The 26,180-nt window shown below is 53.2% G+C and overlaps 5 protein-coding genes across 8 annotated transcripts in view; 3 read left to right on the forward strand and 2 right to left on the reverse strand.

Moving 5' to 3' along the window:
• The window catches only part of PLPPR3 (phospholipid phosphatase related 3), a 38,277-nt gene extending 23,795 nt beyond the window's left edge, over positions 1 to 14,482 (reverse strand). For 3 of the 4 annotated variants that reach the window (XM_065578178.1, XM_065578177.1, XM_065578176.1), the window contains exons 1-3: positions 14,344 to 14,482; positions 12,238 to 12,334; positions 4,623 to 4,750 (exon numbers count right to left, since the gene is read on the reverse strand). The gene's annotated coding sequence lies outside the window, so the exon portion shown is untranslated. Of the gene's footprint in view, positions 1 to 4,622; positions 4,751 to 12,237; positions 12,949 to 14,343 lie in introns of those variants that run through there. The other variant, XM_065578179.1, reaches the window with a different exon arrangement.
• Positions 263 to 7,201, forward strand: LOC101935732 (complement factor D). Its single transcript, XM_008177936.4, has 5 exons — positions 263 to 537; positions 2,678 to 2,834; positions 3,207 to 3,351; positions 4,215 to 4,472; positions 6,507 to 7,201. The coding sequence occupies exons 1-5, from the start codon at positions 480 to 482 to the stop codon at positions 6,660 to 6,662; spliced, it is 774 nt and encodes a 257-aa protein (XP_008176158.1). The 5' UTR covers positions 263 to 479; the 3' UTR covers positions 6,663 to 7,201.
• On the forward strand, positions 7,297 to 15,504 carry LOC135977402 (granzyme B(G,H)-like). The gene is made up of 5 exons (XM_065578184.1): positions 7,297 to 10,152; positions 10,878 to 11,034; positions 11,422 to 11,557; positions 13,046 to 13,312; positions 14,436 to 15,504. Exons 1-5 carry the CDS (start codon positions 10,095 to 10,097, stop codon positions 14,583 to 14,585), a joined length of 768 nt encoding a protein of 255 aa, XP_065434256.1. The 5' UTR covers positions 7,297 to 10,094; the 3' UTR covers positions 14,586 to 15,504.
• Positions 15,505 to 16,462: 958 nt separating this feature from the next.
• LOC135977403 (granzyme B(G,H)-like) lies at positions 16,463 to 21,915 on the forward strand. Its single transcript, XM_065578185.1, has 5 exons — positions 16,463 to 16,584; positions 17,310 to 17,466; positions 17,854 to 17,989; positions 19,442 to 19,708; positions 20,834 to 21,915. The coding sequence occupies exons 1-5, from the start codon at positions 16,527 to 16,529 to the stop codon at positions 20,981 to 20,983; spliced, it is 768 nt and encodes a 255-aa protein (XP_065434257.1). The 5' UTR covers positions 16,463 to 16,526; the 3' UTR covers positions 20,984 to 21,915.
• Positions 20,805 to 26,180, reverse strand: part of MED16 (mediator complex subunit 16) — a 35,572-nt gene continuing 30,196 nt past the window's right edge. The window contains exon 15 of the mRNA XM_065578175.1: positions 20,805 to 20,944. Within this exon, the coding sequence (XP_065434247.1) occupies positions 20,923 to 20,944 (22 nt within the window). The 3' untranslated portion in view covers positions 20,805 to 20,922. The remainder of the gene's footprint in view (positions 20,945 to 26,180) is intronic.

Genomic DNA, 26,180 nt, shown 5'->3' on the forward strand with positions numbered 1-26,180 from the left:
TGGAGGGAGATTTGCTAAGGAGGAAGTTCACTCAATGGCCCATTCAGTTTTGCGGGCAGGGAAGGGGATTTTTCCATTGTTTGTTCTTCAGACATGAGCAGTTGGGGAATGAACTCTGCCTGCCCTTTTGTGTTTGAAGAGCAAACAAATAATGCAGAAATCCCCTTCCAGGGAGGCCAGGTTCAGCAGCTGGGCTGGGCTGCTTCCTCCCTGGGCTGTTTGTGTTGAGAAATCATGAGCTAGCCCCTGGCACCGCTACAACCAAAAGGCCGTTCCAGGCTGAGCGCTCGACAGCTGTTGCAAATTTCCTCCTAACTCTCGCTTTCCTGGAAATCTCCTTTTTTCCCCTTCATCCCCCACCCCCAAAGCTCTGTTATAAAAGGGAGGTCTCCGCTTTCACTCCCAGCAGAGCTGCCACCACCAAGACAAGACACTGCCCCGGACTTCGAGACAGATCCACCCGCGTCTCTGCAGCCAGCATGGGTCACCTTTCGCCCTTCCTAGCTCTGGTTGTTTTGCTGGGCATCTCGGTGTGTGGTGAGTGCATCCGTTCTCTGACCCTTCCCATACTCCGTTCTCTTTTCGGACTCATCCGGCCATGGCAGAGAGTGTTGCGGGACTGCATGGGAGGGGCTCAGGTGGGCACCGCAGGGCATGCCTAACTAAGAACTGACACAATAAGTGAAGCACTTGGGTATCTGAGCCGTAGTAATGTGCTTCCTTGCTACATAAAGGGGCAACAATTTAACTTTATAGTCTCAGCATCAGGCCTAGGGGAACCTAGGACATTTCACCGCTTTCTCCAGCCCCTTCCAGCTGAGGATCTCAAAGCACTTTACCAACCCTCTATCTAATCTTATCTATAGACAATACAGCTTCACAACCCCCCCTCGTGACAGGGAAACCGAGGCACAGAGGTGGAATGCTTTGGCCTAGCTCACACTGTGAATCCGGGTCAGAATCTGGACTAGAACCCTGTCTCAAACCTATAGACAATGCAGCTTCATCAGGCTCTGTCTCCCAAACGCCTAAACCCATAAACTAGGGTGGGCTTCTCAGGACACAACTCCCAGAGGCCACCAGCTGCAGGTATTTTTTGCAGGCCAAAAGGAATCATCTGAGCTCCTGCATTGCACAAGCCAGAGATACTCAGCCAGGGAGTCCTGCACTGAGCAGAGGCTGGAGAGGGGAGGCAGTTTGAGACAATGTGGGTAAACTGAGGGAGGCATAGAACAAAACATATTTCTGCTGGTGCAAAACTGTGAGGGGGCGGGAGTGAAAGGCGGGTTAAATACCCTGCCCATCTGGGGAGAGATGGGGGTGGTGGAGCTGATAACAGAAAAGTTTGGGTGTGGAATCCGCTCGCTTGCCCTGATTTTTTTTGCTGCAATAGAATCTGATTCCCTGGAAACCAAAAAGCATCTTGGGGTCTAGATAGGACGAGGCTAATAATAACAATCCAGAGTGCGTTTTCATCTGTGTCTCTCCAAGCGCTTTCCAACAGAAGGGTCATGACCACCATTTTACATATGGGGAAACTGAGGCCCAGAGACACGAAGTGACTTGTCCACGGTCACCCAGCAGACCAGTGGCAGAACTCACCTCTCCTGAGTCCCAGCCCATTGCACTAGCCACTAGCCAACACAGCCTCCCCTTGGGTTAGGATACCATGGTGACTGTTGCTGGATGGATCTACAGCTGAGGTTTCCTCCATACCAGGGACTGAGATGGGGTGGGGGCTGGGGACAGTGTTCATCTTCTAGGTCGCTGAGCTGGGATCATGTACTACAATCGGGGCGGATCTTTCCCATGGTGGATGCAGGTACTGGCCGTTGGTGAATATTGACTAAGGCCTCCTGCTATTCTCCCAAGCATGCAGTCGATCCACTGCTGCAGAACATTCGGAAAAATCTTCATCTGAAACACCTGGAAGCATCTCACGTTTTGTACGTGGGGCTTTCTTTTTAGTTTCTTCTTCTTCTTCAAGTTGCTGAAGGGAAGAGAGATTTTCAAAGGTCCAGGGAAAAAAAATCGGATTGTCCAACCAGCCAGCAGAGCTCTGCAGACACAATCCAATCGGCTGCACCGTGAGCCTCGGCAAAACTATTTTTGACCATTATTTGCACAGGCAGTCTGATTGGTTAACACATGCTCTGCCCGCGTTTGTTTTTAAAAAGCCAGGGGGGGAAGGTGATAGAAACTGGCTGATTCATCCTGGACCGATTTCAGGCCATCGCAAGAGAGACTCGTATGTGACGATACAGATGCGTTACAACCGAGCACTTGCTGAAGGTCCAACTTGCCTGCCCCGCAGTTCCCCCCTTGTGCTTGAAGGCAAACGCGCCCTTGTAACTGAATCAGGCAGAGGAGGGTCTCAAACCTGTCTGTCTTACACCCCAGGGGAGCGCCCCAACCAGCTGGCTGCTCTGGGGTGGGCCTCTAAAGGTCTCGCTGGAGAACACAAACAAACTGTCCACGAAACAGAATTCTTGTTTCTCATCCATCGGAAGAGAAGATGCTCAGACCCCCCTGGGGAATGAGGGCCTGATACGTCCCTTAGCTAGATGCCCTGCTCTGGATGTACTCACCGTTAACGCTAAGGGGAGATGCTCCCACAGGAAAGGAAGGCTGGGCAGAGCAGGTTCAGTGGCTAACGTTCTGTTTCTCCTCCCATCAGGGGGTCGCCCCAGGGGCCGTATTCTCGGGGGCTACGAAGCTCGTCCCCACCTGAAACCCTACATGGCTTCCCTGCAGGTGGATGGGAAGCATGTGTGCGGCGGGTTCCTGATCGCCGAGCAGTGGGTGCTGAGCGCAGCTCACTGCCTGGAAGACAAGTGAGTACCGGCCTTCGCGTCTGATGGGGCGGGAGCGCGCTGCGGGAGAGAAAGGGGGCGTGGAGGTGGGGCCAGCTGGTTCTAATACAGACCCCAGTAGTTGTTTCAGGGTCGTTTGAGGGTCACTATGAAGGGAAAGCCCAGGGCCCAACAAGTACTGAGGCTGGATTCCCCTGTCATCCAAAGAACACATGTTCCTTCCTAGCTGGGGCTGGGTTGACTCTCCATGGCTGGGGAAAGGCCGAGGTTGACTACTGGTGATCGCTGTATATTGGGGTGAACTGTACAGCCGGGAGGGACCAGGACGCTCTCGCAGCTCAGTGTGGTGGGTGAGCAGAGCGCCTCACGCTACCGTCTCCATCTCGACTGCAGGCAAGGCAAGCCGTTCCAGGTCCTCCTGGGAGCCCACTCTCTCTCGCAGCCAGAACCTCACAAGCGCCTTTATGAGGTGCGCGCGGAGATTGGCCACCCTGGCAGCAGCACGGAGACCTACGACGACGACCTCCTTCTCCTCCAGGTGAGCACGACCCACAGCGGCACCATCCCCCGCTGCAGGCACGGCGCCTCCCAGACCCTACTGGAGTCAATGGGGGGGGGGAACTCCCACTGACTCCCGTGGGCTTCGGGCCAGGCCCAGCTCCTCACAGGCACCGAACTCCTGTTGATTTCACAGCTGAGTCTTGCTTGACTGGGCTGAGATCCAACAGGCCTGATACCCCACAGACATCTCTGGCTGGGGTCACCCCTGATTCACCCCACTGCAAGGGAGAGGAGGATGAAGCCCAAGGCACTGGCAAGGATAGGGCCCGTTCTATCCACCAGCTGAGGGAGAACTCTCCCCACACGGCTGCAGCAGGGACTTCAGTCACATTGGCATTGACTCCGTGGGTGCTCTGGGACTGGAGCCCCCACAGGGGAAAAAAATAGTGGGTGCTCAGCATCCATCAGCCACCCTCTGATCTGCTGGTAGGCGCTGGAGGGAGGGGGTGGAGTGGGGGCAGGAAGAGGCGGAGTGAGGGTGGGGTCTTGGGGGGCAGAGTGGGGGCAGGGCCTCAGGGCACAGCGGTGGTGGAGCACCCACCTTGAAAAATGAAAGTCAGCGCCTGTGTCCCGTCACCATTAGTTGGGGTATTTCCCAGGTGATCATCACGTACCCTGTGCTAACGCAGCTCAGCTCTGTCCCCCTCTAGTGGCCACACCTGGTACAGGTTTGAGTCCCCTCCTGGTCCTTTTAGCTCAAGCTGTAGAGAGACTCCTGCTGGAAGATCCAGAGGTCCCAGGTTTTATCCCCGCAGAGCGCCCAGCCAGGGGCAGCGTTACAGCTACAGAGTCTGTCTCTCTCACCCCGACTGACCCTTGCCTCTTTGCCTCCCAAATCAGCTAGAGGAGAAAGCGCTCCTCAACGAGCATGTGAAGATCCTGCCCTTCCAGAGGCAAGACAGGGATGTCCCTGCCGACACCGTGTGCGAGGTGGCCGGCTGGGGTGAAATGAGCCACACTGGGAAACTGCCTGACAAACTGCAGCAGGTGGCGCGTCCGGTGATCAGCCGGGAGATCTGCAACCGCAGGATCCACCACGACAACACCATCACAGAGAAGATGATGTGCACCGACTCCAGGAAGAAGGACACCTGCCCGGTATCTATCTCTGGGAGAAATCCCTCGGCTCATTTCTCTTGCCTGGGGGGGTCAGAGCTGCGTCTATGCGCTTGGGTGTATCCGTGCGAACAGGCGTAGGTGTGGGTGTCTGTGCAGGTGTGTGTGTGTATGATTATTCTGGTAGCCTACCTATCCTCCTGCTCCCGGGGGTAAAACCAGAAGCACGTCACTTCTGGAGTCCTGGGTCCTTTGCTCTCTCCCTGCAGAGCTCTGGGGCATCATTTTCCTCTTAGGCTGGAGTCAGGCCTGATTTTCACCTGTGTAAGAGAGCAGAATCAGGCCCTGAGTGTCACCCCCTTGCTGTTGGAAAGAGAGAAGCAGCAAAGTCCTAGTTTGTATGGAGCACATGTACAATCCCATAGATCTCAGAGTGCTCCCCGGAGGTGGGTCTCTCTTATTAGCCCCATTTTACAGATGAGGAACCCGAGGCACAGATACTTACCACTGGTCACTCTGCAAATCAGTGGCCGGATCACCACTGAAGTAAATGGGACCAGGATTTCCCCCTAGATCTCCTGGCTGTTACACCCGAATCCACTTCACCAAACAGCCTCGCCTGGATACACGAATAAGGGGAATAACTAAAAGCCTAGATCCTTCCCCCTGCTTTTAGGGCTTGTCCACACAAAGAGCTATTACAGAGTAAACTATTTCTGATAACTCCATGTGTGGACACTCTTATTCTGAATTAGCTTAGTCCCGTGGATTAAACTACTGCACCAGTGAATTAAGGTGATTCTGAACGAGGCACTCTCATTCCAGAATAAGCGCATCCACCCATGGAGTTAATCTGCTTTAAACTCACACCCTGGATTCATTTTCACATGTAGCCAAACCCTTAGAGTCAGGTTCTGGCCCATCTCACCAATGACACCTATGCAAGACGGGCGTCGACTGCGCCCGCCTTCACTCCAGAGCATTTGCCACAGGTGGAATTGGCAGCACAAGTTGTAGCATCTTGACCTAGCTGCCCCGCCGCCCCCATGAACACGTTGCAAAGCTGAATACAAGATAATTATCAGCATGTGAGCAAACACGCAGGGGTGCTTAATAAAACTTTGAGCTTATCTTCCAGGAAGCCACCCGGCAGGCAGCTGTGGTGCAAGTTACACAGCCCTTGCTACCTTGGAGCGGGGAGTTTGGTTATTTTTTAACCCCACATAACTTGTTTTCTGTTCAAAATGAATCGAACCATTCGGCGAGGTGGAAGGGTGGGGAGGAAGTAACCGTGATTAGATCCAAGCGCTGTGTTATGGCTCGAGAGACCACATGGCCTAGTGGATAGGGAATGGAACTGGGAACCGAAAAACCTAGTTAGGTACAAAGGACTTGCCAGATCCATCTAGCCCAGTAGATAACAGGAACCAGAACCAGTTGCTTCGGGGGAACATGCAAGAATTCCACCACAGGCAGATGTGGGACACTCTGTTCCCCCTTCCCCCCCCATTCAATCTCATCCTGATCTGATAGGTAGGGATTAGTTCAAGCCCTGAAGCCTGAGGTTTAGCATCATTAATGATGACCTATTAAATTGGGATATTCCTGATATCCCTATAAATGTCCCATCTCCTTTCGGGATCTATTCCTGCCTCTGCCGTGTGTGCCTGGGCCGATCGCTCTGCTCTTCTGTGCCTCCAGTTCCCCTCCTGTCCCTTGTCTATTTAGCCTGTGGGTTCCTCGGGACGGGGTGTGTCATGCTTCGGGTCTGTGCAGCACCTGGCACAATAGGGCCTTGATCTCAACTGGAGCCTCTTTTATCAAATATTGCATTATTTGATGCAATACAAATAACAGGGCAAGCTTCCCCCCACCATCTTGGACAAGGAGGGAGGGGTGTATGTAACAGACGCCCGTCTAGCCTGGGAAGGGTGGTGATGGGTAGCCATGCCCAGCGTGGGCTGATGGGCGAGGAAGGCTGGCAGACAGCCTGGCTCCCAGGACTAGGGAGTTGACCCAGAAGGGGCGGGAAGAGGCACAGTGCCAAGAGGCTGATCCTGTGACTTGATTCTCCAGGGGGATTCCGGCGGGCCGCTCGTTTGCAATGGGATCGCCGAAGGGGTGGTGGCTGCCGGCTCTCGGGTCTGTGGGAACCACAAGAAGCCCGGAATCTACACCCGGATCCCCCCCTACGTCGACTGGATCGAGAGAGTCATGGCTTCAGCTAACTGAAGGCGGACGGGTCGGCCCTGGATTGGAAGGGACCCGCAGGGGCACACAGCAGACTGCACGCTATTTCCCACGGGCAGGGCTAGCGGCTAGCATGGCAGAGAGCACTCAGACACTGCAAACGTCCATGTAACCGGACATCGGGGGCTTATAGGGGTGCCCTACCCCTGCTTTCAGCTCGCCTCGCAATCAGATACGCAATCAGATAAGCTCAGTGCAGCACTTCCCCGCAAGCAGCATCCCGGAGAGGGGAGGAGACGCCCTGAGCCAGCTGGACGACTGGCTCCTTCCACCAACACAACAGCTGCTCCTGGAAACCACCCGGCCCAGCTCTCCTGTCTGCAAAGAGACGTGTCTGGCCTGCCAAAGGGGTGCTTTGCAAGGGGGTGGGAAGGGGAAGAGGTTGGTCACCCTACAGGATGGGGCTCAAGGCAGGATTTCAGGTGGCATCTTGTCAACTCTGCCCTCCCCGGCGCAAGCCAGCTCCAGTGTGGCTGTTAACAGTGAGCACAAGTATTGCAATAAAAGGGAACTGATTGTAACTGTGGGTCACCAGAGTCCTTGGGGTTGCACAGATGTGACACACTGGGGGTCGAATTGGGAGGGGGGTTCCTGGGGGAGGGGAAAGTGTAACAGGATCTTTCCTCATCCCACATCAGACGTGGCCCTTCCTCAGTTTCCCCACGTGGTTCACTCACAGTCTCATGTTCTGGTGGCACTTCACTCTCCTGCTCTTGGATGTGAGATTCTCATGCCGCTCCGTGATTTAGCCCTCTGGCCAAACCAGAGTCCAGAGGCCATTCCCTTCCCTGCCCCTCCCCGCCCCACACACACTGTTGGAGAGGGTGGGGGGGACAAAACGCCAACTAAACAAGGCAGACGTCCAGCAACCTCACGCCGGCTCTTCCCTTGGTCAATGGGGGCCACACAACGCGCCACCCTCACCAAGCTACAGTTCCCCTTCCGGTCCAGTCCTGGCCTCACGGGTTCATTGGCACTGGGCAAGAGAAGACAGCATGGGGGAGGGCACCGTTTCCTCCCTGGACGGCCCAGCCTGGCCCCCTGAGCAAGCACAAGTCTCAATTCCCTTCCACGCCAGCCTGCCCAGGCTACTTCCTTCAGGAGCTGTCCCTCCTGCAGGCCTCCTAATTCCCTTCCGAGGCAGGGGCTGCTGTCCCCGGCTGCGGGCCTTGCCCTCTGGCTGGCGGAGAGATTCCTCTCCGGCCTCCCTGCAGCTCTCAGCCGTGCTCACCTGCCCCAACCCATCAGCTGGGAGGCAGATCCCTAGGCACTGGTGGGGCTGAGCGCAACTCCCCTTAAAGGGCCAGTGCACCCTGGGACGGGAGGTGTTGATTTATTTAGTGCTGGCGCCACAGCCTTCGGGGTTGAAGGCGTCTGCCCACTGCACAGACGGCGGCCGGGTGAGAATCCCGCACGGCGCACCAGACCCTGTCCTGGAGGGATGAGAGGGGAGCTGTTTCCGAGCAGGCCAATGGGTGCTGGCTGGGGAGGGAGGGTTTGGAGCGGGCACTTTTTCCACTGTGGCCGGGATGGAGACTCATCAAACTTGTCACCTAGGCTGGATCAGAACCGAGAGGCCAAAGAAAGACTCTCTCCTGGCCGCCTGTGGTTGCTACTATTGTACTGATGAGTATTGGGTAGGTAGTGCCAAGAAATGCTTGGTCCTTGACACCACGTGGAAGACACGGTTCCTGTCTCAATGGGCTTCCAGTCTGGGGCAGTTTTCCCGCTGAGGACATCTACTGATCTCTCCCAGCCCTCTGAAGGTCTCATTCACTCCTAGTGTAGCTTCATTGACTTCCAGGCAGCTACACCAGGGATGAATTTGGCTTCAACGCTCATGGGGAGTCTCCTTGTCTGAAAGGAAGGCTGCATAGACAGACGGGAATCACCAGACTGGATCAGAACCGAGGTCCATCATCCTATTTCTGACCAGTGGCCAGCACTGGCTGCTTCAGAGGAAGGTGTAAGATCTATACAGTAGGAAGTTATGACATCATCTTTTCTAATTGCCGTCGGTTAGAGGTTGGTTTACCCCTGGAAGCAGGGGGGTTTATATCACCATAGCTCTTGAGCTCATCGGTATCTTGTGGCCGTAAGTTCCACAGGCTCATTGTGCCAGTTTTAGTGCCAGCTGCCATTCAAAGAAAAGAGAACCTGGTGAACCAGGGGTCTGTGGTGGTTTTGCATGGGAGCGGGTGGGAATCCCAGTTGAGCCATGCTGGTTTGTAGCATCTGCCAGGGAGGGGGAAACTTTCAAACTGATGGCAAAGTTCAACTGAGCAAAATAAAAACCCAGCTACAAACCTCTGCCAGGTCCACTGGGAAATGGTCGTGCCCAGTTGTGGGTTCTCCCTGGAGGCCTTGATGCCTCTGGAGATGGCAAGGAGAGGAACTAAGATGGCTGCTGGATGGACTTAAAAAACTGCAAACGTCTCCCAAACTTTGCTTCCCCAGACCAAGGCAGATCCATGTCTGAGTTACACACCGTGAGATGCGGGGGGCATCCAGGGGGTCCGATGGTTCTGAACTTGGAGCTGGACAGTTACATAAACAAACCTCCATCTCACCAGCTGCCCCTCCCAGCCGCCTCCAGGCCAAAGCCCGACTGCTGTGCATTCCCGATGCAGTCCGCTCGGTCGCAGCGGAAGGGCAGAGCGTGCCGCAGGTCAGCAGCGATCAGGATTCTGGAGTCAACAGAAGTCTGGTGCTTGGGGGCCTCCGGCTCACCAGGAATCAAGGCTGCTTATTGGATGTTGCATGACACCCCCTCAACACAGGCTGTTGTGTACTTTGCCCTTTACACAACAGTGATAGCACAAAGAAACCACCGGCACAATAGCCAAATAACCATATTACTAACAACATACAAGGCCTAGTTACAGGCACACACACACACACACACACACACTGTTGCTCTGGCTGGGTTCTAAAACCTAGAGTCCAGTGAGCACCACTCGAGGGCTCACAGGTTACTTAAAGGGAGACCACCCAATTCCGGTACACCGCACAGTCCAACAGACGTGCTGTTCTCCACCTCTGCTCCCCTTCCCGCCCAAACCTGCAGGAAGATCAGGCCCCAGCATCTGCCTTGGTTTTACTTGCACATAAGGAAGTGAGCTGAGACCCTACAAACTCATTCCTGAGGGGAATGCACCTTGGGGGCTCTGTTTTCCCAAGTCCTTGAAGCTGGGCTGGGCGCTCAGCACGATGGAGCCCGGACTCTGCTGTTAGACTTGGCCTCATCCCGCCGTCTCTCGCATCTCTTCTGAGTACGGTTCAGTGGCTCTGTGGTTTCCGTTTTGCAGAGAAAGCACCTTTGTGCTGATCCAAGCAATTTGCTGCTCCCTTCAAAGGCATAAGAGCCCGGCTGCGTTTTTATTTCAGCCCAGTCACACTTCGAGGACACAGGAGATGGAGAGATCCGGCACTGTCCTCCTGGGGCTGCTGCTGGTGTGTTCCAGCCATGCAGGTAAGTGAATCGCACACCTGGGCCCGCTCTTGTTTCTCCGGCGGGATCTGCACTAGCCATGGAGCTGTGTCAAAGAAACACCTCCTCCCCCGCCCGCCCCACCCCGGCCGGCTCACTCCCTCACCTGGCATTGCACAGGCTTTGGCTACTGCCACAGTCAGATCCAAACCAGGCGCCGAAAGCCGGATCCAGCCACTCTTCTAACATGGGCTACGGCTGAGAGGCAGTGGGCGTACGCGGGGGAGCTGTATTCGACATCATGTCTTCTGGCCTTAGAGATCCCAGGGGCCACACACAGGGGTAGAGATGTGTACGCTCCCTGTGACGCTGGGGGCACAATTTTCTGCTCCCTCCAGGTTTTCCTGCATCCGACTCACCAGCTGTCGGGCGCAGGTCTGTTTCCACCACTCACCCCACCCGCCTCCACGGCTTTGGTTTCTAGACCCTGGTGAACGCTGGACTCCCCTTAGCCAGGTCCTGCATGGACGCACGGCTGGCCGGAATGGCGGCCATCCTCACGATTTTACACGCAGGTCAAATTTTGCCCTGGGTTGCGCCATTTTGCTGGGGTTGAACTTGACCTTCTCGCCGCTCGGCTGGCCCAGCCGCTGTCCCGGAGCAGCGCGGGTACGCTCAGACCAGCGGACAGTTCGAATCCTGACGTCCGCTCTCTCTCTGCTCTGCCAGGCGGCAGCAGATAAACTCCGTTTTCTCCCCTTCGGCAGGCAAGCAGGATGCTCTGATCCTCGGGGGACACAGAGTGCAGAATCACTCCAGGCCCTACATGGCCATCCTGCAAAGCGAATATAAGGAAATCCTGTGTGATGGGTTCCTGATCCAGCCAGAGTGGGTGATGACCGCAGCCCATTGCAGGACCGCCAGGTGGGTGCCTTGATCGTTCAGCTGAAGGCTCATGGGAAATAGGCTCCTTGGGCGCTGGAGGTGTAAACCCCCAATGCGTCCCCTCTTCCTCCATACACTGCACATCCAGGATTCATAGCTGTCTAGCAGGCGTCTCTCTCCCCATGCTCGTACACTGCACTAGTCAGTCATAGCTTCTCAAATGGGGAAACTAAGGCACAGGGAGGAAAAGTGACTTATTGAAGGGCTCAGCCGTCGGCCAGTAGCAGACAGGCTGAGAACCCTGGTTTCCTGTTCCTGAGCCCCGCTGCTTTAGCGAGAGAACCGCGCTGCCTGTCTCAAGGACAGTGCACAGGGTCTGGGTTGCCGCTGATGGCTCTCTGTTCATGGGACTGTTGCTTCTCACAGTAACATGCGAGTCCTGATTGCACTGGGGATCGAGCTGCTGAGCGACTCATCCAAGCACTTAAGGGACATCGCAAAGTTTTATGAGCACCCTGATTACAACCCGACCACCTGGGAAAATGACATCATGCTGGTCCAAGTAAGTACCTCCTCCCAGTTCTCACCCAATTCCAGGGAGCCCGGGGTCATCATCACAGTTAAACACAAGGGCTCTGTGTGTGTGTGTGGGAGAGAGAGAAGAAAGAAAGAAAGAAAGAAAGAAAGAAAGAAAGAAAGAAAGAAAGAAAGAAAGAAAGAAAGAAAGAAAGAAAGAAAACTCCGTGCTATAGTAATTGAGTTTTATTTGATAGCTAGGCTACTCCTGCTGCTGGGATGTCCTGTTCCAGGGCTGACGAGTTTATACTCCATGGACAGAGGAGTATGTACAAAAATGATGAACGGAGAGACCGGGGGGAGTCTCCCCTGGAATTGCCCAATCGGTCAATTTGCCTGGCTACTTAACATCTCCAGGGCTTGATTCTCCACGCCCCTGCACCTGCTGCAGGCATCAGCACCTGCGCAAAGCGCTACCGAATCGTAGCTCTTTGCACTGGTGTAAATAACCGCGGGAGCTGCAGGCCAAGGGTGAAACCTGGACCACGGTTTCTAGGTTATTTGACTGGCCTCCCGAGTTGGCGGGAGGTGAACGTCACCCCGGTTCAAAGGGGTCTCCTGCAAATCATTTAATCGGTTCTTTGCAGATGTGCTATTTCTGACGCTGGGAATGAGGACAAGGGGGCTCAACATCTGCCCTGCTGTGTATGTCCCACTTGCACCTACCTTTTCAGTCTCAGGATGCTCTGGTGTGGCTGACAGCATGCTCTTTGTCGGATATCACTTTGCAACTCTGCTTTATAACCTGCATTTGACGGGCTACCTGCGACAGGGAGGGGATAAAATTTCAAGCTAAGAAACACACAAATACATAAAGAAATAGATTCGCTGACAATCCAGGCTAGAAAAGTTCTTTCTGCCAGGAGGGACTGAGGTTTTAAAAAATGGGAGATTATATTTTAGATTGTATCACATCAGTGCCTTGCTATCTGAACGGAGAGCCGTTGTGCTAGGCTCTGCGCAGACAGAGATTAAGAGACAGACCCTGCTGGAAGCCCCCACAGTCTAAATAGGCAAAGGGTGGGAGAGGAAATAGAGGCTGAAATTATTCTCAAAAGCACTGAAGTCCCTGGGAGCTGCTGGGTGTTCAGCACGTTTGAACACCAGTTCTCTTATTTAGGTGCCTAAATATAGGGATTTGGACCCCCAAGTTTTTTTAAATCGTGGCTCTACTTTCCGACACATAAAAATGTCTGACTTTCCCTCTAGAGGGCACCAGGCTCCATCAAAGGCAGCCACTTGAAATGTGTATTTCCAGCCAAAGGCCCAAAGTACCTGAAATCCGAGTCCAGGGTCTCTCCACCTAACCCAAAACACTGGGCCATCACAGGCCCTTTAGCAGACAGGCTAAGATGCTTCCCAGAGCCCTTCTACCCCTTGAGCATCGACTGACAAAAAAAAGGGCATTAGGTCCTGTGCCAAGCAACTGAGTGAGGAAGCGTGCGCTGTGAATTAATTCTCCCACTGTCTGCAGCTGAACACTCCTGTTCCCTACGATAAAACAGTCCAACCAGTGAAACTCCCGCAGCAGGACAGGGAGATCCCCTGCAAGGCTGCCTGCAGCACCGCGGGCTGGGGACGCACCAAGGGCGGCGATAGGGATGCACCAGGGACGCACAGCTCGGTTCTGCAGGAGGTGAACGTCACCCTGGTTCCTAGGGACTGTTGCGCATCATTCCACACGCGGAAAATCACCAAGAATATGATCTGTGCTGGGAACGAGAAGCACAACGCCTGCCAGGTACCTTCTTTTCTCTTGCTCACTGAGGAGAGGCCTGATGAGTAGCAGACAGGCTCTAGGCTCACAGTTACCAGGGCCACAGTTACCCAGAAACCCTGGGGAATTTCTTCCCGACGGGGCATCCTGGGTAACTGATTGGCCCTTTACTGTAGTGCAATCATCAGTCCGTTTCCTGAGTGGTTTAGACCAGGCTGGGCTACAGGCAGACTGTAGGTGATCTGCCTGTGGAACCCATTGCCACAGGATAGCCTCAAGAGCTTAGCAGGCTTCATAAAAGGACTGGACGTTTCTGTGGATCACAGGAATATCCGGAGTTATGCTAATATGGATTTGGGGGCAGGGGTGGAGGGATATAAATTCGCATGTTTCAGGGCATGATCCAACCGTTAACTATAAGAGGTCAGGAAGAAAGGCTCCCTGGGGGCCCATTATCTCATAACAACCTACTCCTGGGGTTTTTGCAGCTTCTTAAACCTATAAACAGCCAGCACTGCAGGAGGACAGATCCTGGAGCTCTGGTCTGATCCAGTCTGGTAATTCCCACATTCGTCATTGAGATCCAGATTTGGCTGTCAGGTCATTGGACTGCAGGCTTCCTTCAGCGAGCGTAAAACGCTGCTAGTCTGAGGCGTCAGCCTCTCACCGGCTCTTTGCCTGGGTGCAAGTGACTGCGCGAGAGGCAGGGCAAGAGAATGGCAGGCCACTGAGTTCAAGGGGTGGTGCACCGAGAGGTGGGGGGGCCTAGAGGTGAGGGTGCTAGCTTGAAACGTGGACTGCTCCTTTGCAGGCTTCCTGTGTGCCTGTGATTAAATCACTTAGGTGCAGATCAAAGGGATTTAGGTACCTGACTCCCAGATGATTTAGGTGCCTAACTGCCTTTGAGGATCTGGGCCTTGCTCTCTTGGGGCCTCAGTTCCTCCTCTGTAACCTGGGGACAATAGCACTGCCCTACCTCCCAGAGGGGCAGTGAGGGTAGAGTCATAGAGATAGTGAGGTGCTCAGATACTGTGATAATGGGGCCATAGAAGTACCTAAGGTAGCTGCCCTGAGACATGAGTCAGATCAGGCTTCCGTGGTTCCTGTGCTGTTAACATGCGGCCTCGCTCGTGTGTCACGTCTGCAGGGCGACTCGGGCGGGCCGCTGGTTTGCAACGGCGTGGCTGAAGGCGTGGTCTCCTTCGGCAACGAGATATGTGGCAAGACCCCGACGGTTTATACCAAGATCTCCAGATACCTGTCGTGGATCAACAAAATCATCAAGTCGGCCCGTTAAAGGATCCCGGGGGGCTGCTCAACCCCCATCCTTCCCGGCCAGCAACATCTCCCTTCTGTGAATCCTGCCCCAGCACCCCCGACAGGAATGGCTCCCTCACCCTGCTCCCCCAAGTGCTGCTAAGAACCCCACCCGCACCTGACTCTATTAAGGAAAACACAAGCCGATCACGTGCTTGCTTTAACCACTTCACTGCTGAACAGTACAATAGGGGCTCACCCCAGCTGAGTCTGGTGTGCTCTGATGGTGCACAGGACCCAGGCCTCCCCTAAAGGCTGTGAAAGGATTAAATGGGGAAGAGAGGTTTTTACATCTAGATAATCCAGTCTGGGAGAGTAATCCATTTGTTCTCTGTTTAATTCAGTGGTGACAGCCATCAGTGTGAGTTAGTGGCTGCACCACCGGGGATAAGAGCCTACTATAGCTAGCAGGGTTATTCCTTTAGCTCAAGCAGTGGACACTCTGCCTTTAGCACTAGAGATCAGGGGTTCAGTCCCCAGTGACAACACCAGAGGATGATTGTGTGTCCATACCCCACCTTCCCAATCTCGGCCTGCCCACGGATGCTACCAGAACTGGCTGTTGCCTGACCCATGTTGCAATGGCTAGGAAAGGCTCTAGATTTTTAGGCCTTTATTTGGCCCATGCAAACTTGGGATCTCATTTCCTTTGCCCATAGTTTGTTCCACCCGCCTGTCTTATATAGCTTGTAGTTCTTTGGGGCAGGGACCATCTCTCTGTGTTTGTACAGCACCTGGCACCAAGAAGCCCTGATTCATTTTGGAAGCTGCTAGGCCCTACCAGAAATACACGTAATAAATAACAATAGCCGGCTGCTATTTTGATACTATGAAGCCTTTTGCTTTTCTGTGTGAAAAATGCTTTTCGTCTGATCCTAATAAATCTGCTTCATACCTGGTGTTTGTCTGAAACCTGCTCAACAGAAATTTGCCCCTCTCCTACTTTCCTTTCTCAGGGAGGATTTATTTGCAAATATTCCAGCTGCAGATTGGGAATGCCTCCTTTCCACCCCATTCCAGGGGATGTGTGCGCTAACTGCACCCAGGACACTGTACATACTGCTTGGGATCAGAGCACCTAAGCCGTGTGTCATATGCCCTATAGTGTCTGTGTAACACCGACAGACCCCGGTGGTCGGCGGGCGGGATCAAACCTGGGATCTCTGGAACTTTGGCTTCTGAAGTCCCTCCTTGGTCATGGAAGAGGAATGTCATCCCACATCAGCCATCACGTGTCTGTCATGTGTACATATGTGTGCGCACACAACCTAGGCTCTCCAGCGTGGCCATCTCTAGTCAAGGTTTGTCCTTTACACAACAGTGATTGCACAAAGAAACCACCGGCACAATAGCCAAATAACCATGTTACTAACAACATACAAGGCCTAGTTACAGGCACACACACACACACACACTGTTGCTCTGGCTGGGTTCTAAAACCTAGAGCCCAGTGAGCACCACTCGAGGGCTCACAGGTTACTTAAAGGGAGACCACCCAATTCCGGTACACCGCACAGTCCAACAGACGTGCTGTTCTCCACCTCTGCTCCCCTTCCCGCCCAAACCTGCAGGAAGATGATCAGGCCCCAGCATCTGCCTTGGTTTTACTTGCGAATAAGGAAGTGAGCTGAGACTCTACAAACTCATTCCTGAGGGGAATGCACCTTGGGGGCTCTGTTTTCCCAAGTCCTTGAAGCTGGGCTGGGCGCTCAGCACGATGGAGCCCGGACTCTGCTGTTAGACTTGGCCTCATCCTGCCGTCTCTCGCATCTCTTCTGAGTACGGTTCTGTGGCTCTGTGGTTTCCGTTTTGCAGAGAAAGCACCATTGTGCTGATCCAAGCAATTTGCTGCTCCCTTCAAAGGCATAAGAGCCCGGCTGCGTTTTTATTTCAGCCCAGTCACACTTCGAGGACACAGGAGATGGAGAGATCCGGCACTGTCCTGCTGGGGCTGCTGCTGGCGTGTTCCAGCCATGCAGGTAAGTGAATCGCACACCTGGGCCCGCTCTTGTTTCTCCGGCGGGATCTGCACTAGCCATGGAGCTGTGTCAAAGCAACACCTCCTCCCCCGCCCGCCCCACCCCGCACGGCTCACTCCCTCACCTGGCATTGCACAGGCTTTGGCTACTGCCACAGTCAGATCCAAACCAGGCGCCGAAAGCCGGATCCAGCCACTCTTCTAACATGGGCTACGGCTGAGAGGCAGTGGGCGTACGGGGGGGAGCTGTATTTGACATCATGTCTTCTGGCCTTAGAGATCCCAGGGGCCACACACAGGGGTAGAGATGTGTACGCTCCCTGTGACGCTGGGGGCACAATTTTCTGCTCCCTCCAGGTTTTTCTGCATCCGACTCACCAGCTGTCGGGCGCAGGTCTGTTTCCACCACTCACCCCACCCGTCTCCACGGCTTTGGTTTCTAGACCCTGGTGAACGCTGGACTCCCCTTAGCCAGGTCCTGCATGGACGCACGGCTGGCCGGAATGGCGGCCATCCTCATGATTTTACACGCAGGTCAAATTTTGCCCTGGGTTGCGCCACTTTGCTGGGGTTAAACTTGACCTTCTCGCCGCTCGGCTGGCCCAGCCGCTGTCCCGGAGCAGCGCAGGTACACTCAGACCAGCGGACAGTTCGAATCCTGACGTCCGCTCTCTCTCTGCTCTGCCAGGCGGCAACAGATAAACTCCGTTTCCTCCCCTTCGGCAGGCAAGCAGGATGCTCTGATCCTCGGGGGACACAGAGTGCAGAATCACTCCAGGCCCTACATGGCCATCCTGCAAAGCGAATATAAGGAAATCCTGTGTGATGGGTTCCTGATCCAGCCAGAGTGGGTGATGACCGCAGCCCATTGCAGGACCGCCAGGTGGGTGCCTTGATCGTTCAGCTGAAGGCTCATGGGAAATAGGCTCCTTGGGCGCTGGAGGTGTAAACCCCCAATGCGTCCCCTCTTCCTCCATACACTGCACATCCAGGATTCATAGCTGTCTAGCAGGCGTCTCTCTCCCCATGCTCGTACACTGCACTAGTCAGTCATAGCTTCTCAAATGGGGAAACTAAGGCACAGGGAGGAAAAGTGTCTTATTGAAGGGCTCAGCCGTCGGCCAGTAGCAGACAGGCTGAGAACCCTGGTTTCCTGTTTCTGAGCCCCGCTGCTTTAGCGAGAGAACCACGCTGCCTGTCTCAAGGACAGTGCACAGGGTCTGGGTTGCCGCTGATGGCTCTCTGTTCATGGGACTGTTGCTTCTCACAGTAACATGCGAGTCCTGATTGCACTGGGGATCGAGCTGCTGAGCGACTCATCCAACCACTTAAGGGACATCGCAAAGTTTTATGAGCACCCTGATTACAACCCGACCACCTTCGAAAATGACATCATGCTGGTCCAAGTAAGTACCTCCTCCCAGTTCTCACCCAACTCCAGGGAGCCCGGGGTCATCATCACAGTTAAACACAAGGGCTCTGTGTGTGTGTGGGGGGGAGAAAGAAAGAAAGAAAGAAAGAAAGAAAGAAAGAAAGAAAGAAAGAAAAGTCCGTGCTATAGTAATTGAGTTTTATTTGATAGCTAGGCTACTCCTGCTGCTGGGATGTCCTGTTCCGGGGCTGACGAGTTTATACTCCATGGACAGAGGAGTATGTACAAAAATGATGAACGGAGAGACCGGGGGGAGTCTCCCCTGGAATTGCCCAATCGGTCAATTTGCCTGGCTACTTAACATCTCCAGGGCTTGATTCTCCACACCCCTGCACCTGCTGCAGGCATCAGCACCTGCGCAAAGCGCTACCGAATCGTAGCTCTTTGCACTGGTGTAAATAACCGCGGGAGCTGCAGGCCAAGGGTGAAACCTGGACCACGGTTTCTAGGTTATTTGACTGCCCTCCCGAGTTGCGGGAGGTGAACGTCACCCCGGTTCAAAGGGGTGTCGTGTAAATCATTTAATCGGTTCTTTGCAGATGTGCTATTTCTGACGCTGGGAATGAGGACAAGGGGGCTCAACATCTGCCCTGCTGTGTATGTCCCACTTGCACCTACCTTTTCAGTCTCAGGATGCTCTGGTGTGGCTGACAGCATGCTCTTTGTCGGATATCACTTTACAACTCTGCTTTATAACCTGCATTTGACGGGCTACCTGCGACAGGGAGGGGATAAAATTTCAAGCTAAGAAATACACAAATACATAAAGAAATAGATTCGCTGACAATCCAGGCTAGAAAAGTTCTTTCTGCCAGGAGGGACTGAGGTTTTAAAAAATGGGAGATTATATTTTAGATTGTATCACATCAGTGCCTTGCTATCTGAACGGAGAGCCGTTGTGCTAGGCTCTGCGCAGACAGAGATTAAGAGACAGACCCTGCTGGAAGCCCCCACAGTCTAAATAGGCAAAGGGTGGGAGAGGAAATAGAGGCTGAAATTATTCTCAAAAGCACTGAAGTCCCTGGGAGCTGTTGGGTGTTCAGCACGTTTGAACACCAGTTCTCTTATTTAGGTGCCTAAATATAGGGATTTGGACTCCTAGTTTTTTAAAATCGTGGCTCTACTTTCCGACACATAAAAATGTCTGACTTTTCCTCTAGAGGGCACCAGGCTCCATCAAAGGCAGCCACTTGAAATGTGTATTTCCAGCCAAAGGCCCAAAGTACCTGAAATCCGAGTCCAGGGCCTCTCCACCAAACCCAAAACACTGGGCCATCACAGGCCCTTTAGCAGACAGGCTAAGATGCTTCCCAGAGCCCTTCTACCCCTTGAGCATCGACTGACAAACAAAAAGGGCATTAGGTCCTGTGCCAAGCAACTGAGTGAGGAAGCGTGCGCTGTGAATTAATTCTCCCACTGTCTGCAGCTGAACACTCCTGTTCCCTACGATAAAACAGTCCAACCAGTGAAACTCCCGCAGCAGGACAGGGAGATCCCCTGCAAGGCTGCCTGCAGCACCGCGGGCTGGGGACGCACCAAGGGCGGCGATAGGGATGCACCAGGGACGCACAGCTCGGTTCTGCAGGAGGTGAACGTCACCCTGGTTCCTAGGGACTCTTGCGCATCACTCCACACGCGGAAAATCACCAAGAATATGATCTGTGCTGGGAACGAGAAGCACAACGCCTGCCAGGTACCTTCTTTTCTCTTGCTCACTGAGGAGAGGCCTGATAAGTAGCAGACAGGCTCCAGGCTCACAGTTACCAGGGCCACAGTTACCCAGAAACCCTGGGGAATTTCTTCCTGACGGGGCATCCTGGGTAACTGATTGGCCCTTTACTGTAGTGCAATCATCAGTCCGTTTCCTGAGTGGTTTAGACCAGGCTGGGCTACAGGCAGACTGTAGGTGATCTGCCTGTGGAACCCATTGCCACAGGATAGCCTCAAGAGCTTAGCAGGCTTCATAAAAGGACTGGACGTTTCTGTGGATCACAGGAATATCCGGAGTTACGCTAATATGGATTTGGGGGCAGGGGTGGAGGGATATAAATTCGCATGTTTCAGGGCATGATCCAACCGTTAACTATAAGAGGTCAGGAAGAAAGGCTCCCTGGGGGCCCATTATCTCATAACAACCTACTCCTGGGGTTTTTGCAGCTTCTTAAACCTATAAACAGCCAGCACTGCAGGAGGACAGACCCTGGAGCTCTGGTCTGATCCAGTCTGGTAATTCCCACATTCGTCATTGAGATCCAGATTTGGCTGTCAGGTCATTGGACTGCAGGTTTCCTTCAGCGAGCGTAAAACGCTGCTAGTCTGAGGCGTCAGCCTCTCACCGGCTCTTTGCCCGGGTGCAAGTGACTGCGCGAGAGGCAGGGCAAGAGAATGGCAGGCCACTGAGTTCAAGGGGTGATGTGGCGAGAGGTGGGGGGGCCTAGAGGTGAGGGTGCTAGCTTGAAACGTGGACTGCTCCTTTGCAGGCTTCCTGTGTGCCTGTGATTAAATCACTTAGGTGCAGATCAAAGGGATTTAGGTACCTGACTCCCAGAGGATTTAGATGCCTAACTGCCTTTGAGGATCTGGGCCTTGCTCTCTTGGGGCCTCAGTTCCTCCTCTGTAACCTGGGGACAATAGCACTGCCCTACCTCCCAGAGGGGCAGTGAGGGTAGAGTCATAGAGATAGTGAGGTGCTCAGATACTGTGATAATGGGGCCATAGAAATACCTAAGATAGCTGCCCTGAGACATGAGTCAGATCAGGCTTCCGTGGTTCCTGTGCTGTTAACATTGGGCCTGGCTCTCGTGTGTCACGTCTGCAGGGCGACTCGGGCGGGCCGCTGGTTTGCAACGGCGTGGCTGAAGGCGTGGTCTCCTTCGGCAGCAAGCAATGTGGCAAGACCCCAGCGGTTTATACCAAGATCTCCAGATACCTGTCGTGGATCAACAAAATCATCAAGTCGGCCAGTTAAAGGATCCCGGGGGGCTGCTCAACCCCCATCCTTCCCGGCCAGCAACATCTCCTTTCTGTGAATCCTGCCCCAGCACCCCCGACAGGAATGGCTCCCTCACCCTGCTCCCCCAAGTGCTGCTAAGAACCCCACCCGCACCTGACTCTATTAAGAAAATACAAGCCGAGAACGTGCTTGCTTTAACCACTTCACTGCTGAACAGGACAGTAGGGGCTCACCCCAGCTGGGTCTGGTGCGCTCTGATGGTGCACAGGACCCAGGCCTCCCCTAAAGGCTGTGAAAGGATTAAATGGGGAAGAGAGGTTTTTACATCTAGATAATCCAGTCTGGGAGAGTAATCCATTTGTTCTCTGTTTAATTCAGTGGTGACAGCCATCAGTGTGAGTTAGTGGCTGCACCACCGGGGATAAGAGCCTACTATAGCTAGCAGGGTTATTCCTTTAGCTCAAGCAGTGGACACTCTGCCTTTAGCACTAGAGATCAGGGGTTCAGTCCCCAGTGACAACACCAGAGGATGATTGTGTGTCCATACCCCACCTTTCCAATCTCGGCCTGCCCACGGATGCTACCAGAACTGGCTGTTGCCTGACCCATGTTGCAATGGCTAGGAAAGGCTCTGGATTCTTCTCTCCTTTATTTGGCCCATGCAAACTCGGGATCTCATTTCCTTTCCCCATAGTTTGTTCCACCCGCCTGTCTTATATAGCTTGTAGTTCTTTGGGGCAGGGACCATCTCTCTGTGTTTGTACAGCACCTGGCACCAAGAAGCCCTGATTCATTTTGGAAGCTGCTAGGCCCTACCAGAAATACACATAATAAATAACAATATCGTGCTGCTATTTTGATACCATGAGGCCTTTTGCTTTTCTGTGTGAAGAATGCTTTTCGTCTGAGCCTAATAAATCTGCTTCATACCTGGTGTTTGTCTGAAATCTGCTCAACAGAAATTTGCCCCTCTCCTTCCTTCCCTTCTCCGGGAGGATTTATTTGCAAATATCCCAGCTGCAGATTGGGAATGCCTCCTTTCCACCCCATTCCAGGGGATGTGTGCGCTATCTGCACCCAGGGCACTGTACATACTGCTTGGGATCAGAGCACCTAAGCCGCGTGTCATATGCCCTATAGTGACTGTGTAACACCGACAGACCCCGGTCGTTGGCGGGCGGGATCAAACCTGGCACCTCTGGAGCTTAGTGCATGAGCCTCTATGGCAGGGGGTGGGCAAATATTTGGCCCGAGGGCCACATTGGGGTTCCAAAACTGGATGGAGGGCCGGGGAGGGAAAGCTGTGCTCCCCAAATAGCCTGGTCCCCGCACCCTATCTGGCCCCTCCCACTTCCTGCTCCGCGACTACCCCCCTCAGAACCTCCAACCCATCCAACCCCTTGCTCCTTGTCCCCTAACCGTCCCCCTGGGATCTCTGTTAAAAGCCAACTTGCTGTTAGCTAAGGCGGTAGTGCAGCCTCATTTACTCTCTCTCCAAGCGGTCTCGGTGTCACGAGAGGGACACAATCCACCCCCAGGAGGTGTGTGGGTTCCATCTGCATATGATGGGGATTCTCCTTTAGCCCAGCCGAGAGGGGCCTGTACCTGGGCCTATGGGTGCAAGTTCTGGGCGGTGATGTTTTAAGGGTAGTGAGTTTGTGAGGCTGAGATAGGAACCCAGAGGAAGCAGTTCTGTAGTGTTTCTAATGAGCTCCCATGCACTGAGATCAAGAGAAAACCTGGGGGAGAGGAAACAACACCTCTTTCTAGTCCCCACTGGCTTTGGCTTTTGAAGTCCCTCCTTGGTCATGGAAGAGGAATGTCATCCCACATCAGCCATCATGTGTCTGTCATGTGTACATAGGTGTGCGCACACAACCTAGGCTCTCCAGCGTGGCCATCTCTAGTCAAGTTTGGGGGGAGCAGCAGGCACTCCCTGTGCTGGAGCGCAGCAGTCGAAAGCTGCTCTCGGATGAAGGCGGAGCAGTTGGCCAGGGCCTCGGCCTCCGTGCAGGTAGGCAAGAGGAAGCGAACGCCAAACTTTAACACTTGGGGTGGATAGAGCTGCCACTGGACAACCCATAGATCTACTGCCACCTTGTCTTAGACTGTGATCTCCTCTGAGCAGGCCCTAATGCAGTTCCCAAACTTTAACAACCTGTGAGCCCCTTTCACTAAAAGGTCAAGGCTCACGAACCCTGCCCCTAAAAATGAATATTTCCAGGGATTTTCTCCTTTACCTGAGTATAAATTATAACAGCAGTGATCTTGGCAATATAAAATTTGTTTTTATGACTTGCTTCTCACACACTATTTATTATTAATTATTTATCATTACAGTATTTTTATTACATTATGAAAACGGCAACACGCTTCCAAGATCTCATTTTGTATCACTCTGAAGAAGCCTGTTCTAAGACAAGGCTCCTGTGTTTCATCAAGGAGTATCAGATGTGAAACAGCAGGAAGGGATTTAAGAAGCCAACTCAGAGTTCCTCCTACACAAGCATTCGGGTCTTGAGCAGTCCAGGCAAACAACGCACGTTACAACAAAGCTTAAACTTCTTCTTCATCATAATTTTAAAAATAATCCTGGCTGCCTATTTCATTTTAAAAACAGCAAAAAATATCCACCTCCCTTTCCATTTCTTATAAGGAGTCTTGACGTTGAAATCTCCTCAGTGTGATAGAGATGCTTGCTTTGATCTGCTTAGCTCTTGGAAGTCCAGGGGCTCTGGGCTGCTGCCCCCGTGCTGCCCGGGGTTTCTAGGGACAGCTCTGTCCGCCATTAGGGAATTCTTTCCTGAGAACCCGCTATAAATTCCCAGGGGGCCACGAATCCCAGTTTGGGAACCACTGTCTTAATGTATCATGTTCACTAGGGTCCCCTTCCATTTCACCTCAGTTACAGATGCTTAGGGCCCTTGTACAACTGCCCCCTCTTCCCCCCCCCCCCCCCCCCACATCAGCCCTGCCTCGGAGCTAAGCAGAGTTGAGTCAGGTCTCTATTTGACTGGAAGTCCTCAAGGGATGAGTGGTGGCAAAGGCTGGTGTTCTTGTATCTGCCCCAGTGCTGTAGAGGGTGCTGTGCTGATGGAGGGGCAAAACTGAGCCCTTGATTCCACTTGTGTTCCTTAAAGGTCCCATGGATTCATGAGGAGAGGGGGGTTAATCCCAAGATCTGGGGCAAATTCAACTCAGGCCATTACAGCTGCAGAGGGGGAGCATCATTACTCTGCCCACCTAGATTACTTAGTTCAGAGTATTCGGAGTGGTGGGATGGGAGCTCAAAGCAACGAAGTGCCATTTTAGGATCCATCATGTAACCTCCTCCCAGCTGCTGCGCACCAGCTCAGGTCAGATGTGGGCAAGTCAGTTTCAGTTGTCCCTGATCCACACACATCACTGAATCTCCTTAGAGGGGTTATAATTCGTCTTCCACCTTAATGCAAGAAATGTCTATGTCAGCTCCAAAGTGCATCGGCTGCAAGAGCTACTTCACAAGAAAACACCTCAATCAATGAAAGATCTGCTTAGGAAATGCTGTCAAGGCAACACTCTGTCCAGGTACTTAGATTGATCATCACCACCTATTTATCTGATGCAAAGCTACAGAGCTGGGTACAGAAGTTTGGAGTCAGCATCAGGAACGCCGCCAGCTTTTCTGCCACCCTGAAATGCCGCGCCCCCCACAGAGGCGGCGTAAGGTCCCGCCACCGAAATACCGCCGCGGTCGCCGCCCCCCAAATCGCAGCGCCCTAGGCACCCGCCTAAGTCGCCTAATGGCCTAATGGGTTGCACCGGCCCTGGTCAGCATGCCTCACCCAGCACAGATCTCCTGCCTGGAAGGACCAGGTACATAATTCAGAGGCACTCAGCAAATTAAATCATCCATGCCCCAGGCCTCTGGATGCTAGCAAAACAGGTCAGGTTTACCCGCCATGCACTGGGATGCATAGTTCACATTTAAGGCCAAGATCCAGCTCTCTTTTCGCTGGGCACGGACCAAGACCTTGCATCTCTGCTCTCCACTGGGCTCAGACCAGACAAAGAGTAGTTTAAAGATCAGAGGAAAAGGCTGCATATATGCAATAGAGCTCTTGCTGGTGGCTAATCAGAAGTGAGTAAAGTATACTACCCAGAAAGGTCACCTTCAGCTAGGAGCGTCTGCAGGGAATTCTTATTTACGTGTCTGACAGGAACACCCAGAGGCCTCAGCCCCGATCAGCATTCCATTGTCTGAGGTGCTGCACAGACACATAGGGAGAGACAGTCCCTACCCCACAGAGCTTGCAATCTCAAAAGATGTGTTGCTATTTTCATTTCACAGGCAGGGAACTGAAGCACAGCAATATTAAGTGACTTGACAATAGTCATACATAAACCAGTGGCAGAGCCAGAAAATGGAACCCAGAACCTTCACAAGGCCAACCTGAACGGTGGCCCTACCACCAGCAGAGCACATTGAAACATCCCCTTCCAGGGGCTAATAATCTGTCATAGTTTCTCCTCCGACATTTGTACGCGGGGCAGGCGATGGTGCAGCAGCGAGAGTGAACCAATTTGCGTCTTGGCACCTTGCAAGGCAGCTCAGCGATAAGATCGAGAGCTGAGACATTTGTTGTTTTCGTTCTTTTTTTCAGCAGAATCTGCAAATTGCTGATAAGGGAAATAACCAGTATAGTCTCGCAGCTTAACTGGCCGTGGGAAGGAAATGAGGGATAATCTCGGTATCGCAGCGCTCCCGCCTTGAGTCTATTAACAACCATTTTGGAGAGGCAGATTCCTGGATAGATAGACAACTTCTGATTAACTCAAAGATACTAAACCACAGCTAATTTCCCCCCCTCCATTTTAAATTGCTCGTGATATCTTTCATCTAAAGGGGACAAATGCTTAGCACACAAAAGGCAAGGTGTGATAACTGATCATTGGTATTACAGAAGCACAAGCAGATCCCGTTGTGCTAGGTACTGTACGTATAGACAGTCCCTGTCCAGACGAGCTTACAATCCAAACAGAGAAGGGCTAGGTGGGGAAACAGAGGCACAGAGACCTGCCCAACATAAGGGCACATGCCACCTGATTCTCTGGCCAACACCCTACACACTCAACCACTTTGTCTCCACTGAAGGACGTCCATAGCTGCCTATTACCTGGTTTCTTGTGCCTTCCTCTGAAGCAGCTAGCCACTGTCGGCGATGGCTACTGG

The sequence above is a fragment of the Chrysemys picta genome, chromosome 25 (genome assembly GCF_011386835.1).
Source record: "Chrysemys picta bellii isolate R12L10 chromosome 25, ASM1138683v2, whole genome shotgun sequence".
In the NCBI taxonomy this organism is placed as follows: Eukaryota; Metazoa; Chordata; order Testudines; family Emydidae; genus Chrysemys; species Chrysemys picta.

Bases quoted from the DNA above. Each gene is read 5' to 3' on its own strand.
- LOC135977403 (XM_065578185.1), top strand. From the start codon at position 16,527: ATGGAGAGATCCGGCACTGTCCTGCTGGGGCTGCTGCTGGCGTGTTCC. The intron at 17,467-17,853 runs GTGGGTGCCTTG...TGCTTCTCACAG, and splicing joins GCCCATTGCAGGACCGCCAG to TAACATGCGAGTCCTGATTG. The intron at 17,990-19,441 runs GTAAGTACCTCC...CACTGTCTGCAG, and splicing joins ATGACATCATGCTGGTCCAA to CTGAACACTCCTGTTCCCTA.
- LOC135977402 (XM_065578184.1), top strand. From the start codon at position 10,095: ATGGAGAGATCCGGCACTGTCCTCCTGGGGCTGCTGCTGGTGTGTTCC. The intron at 10,153-10,877 runs GTAAGTGAATCG...CCCCTTCGGCAG, and splicing joins GGTGTGTTCCAGCCATGCAG to GCAAGCAGGATGCTCTGATC. The intron at 11,558-13,045 runs GTAAGTACCTCC...CACTGTCTGCAG, and splicing joins ATGACATCATGCTGGTCCAA to CTGAACACTCCTGTTCCCTA.
- LOC101935732 (XM_008177936.4), top strand. From the start codon at position 480: ATGGGTCACCTTTCGCCCTTCCTAGCTCTGGTTGTTTTGCTGGGCATC. The intron at 538-2,677 runs GTGAGTGCATCC...TCCTCCCATCAG, and splicing joins GCTGGGCATCTCGGTGTGTG to GGGGTCGCCCCAGGGGCCGT. The intron at 3,352-4,214 runs GTGAGCACGACC...CTCCCAAATCAG, and splicing joins ACGACCTCCTTCTCCTCCAG to CTAGAGGAGAAAGCGCTCCT.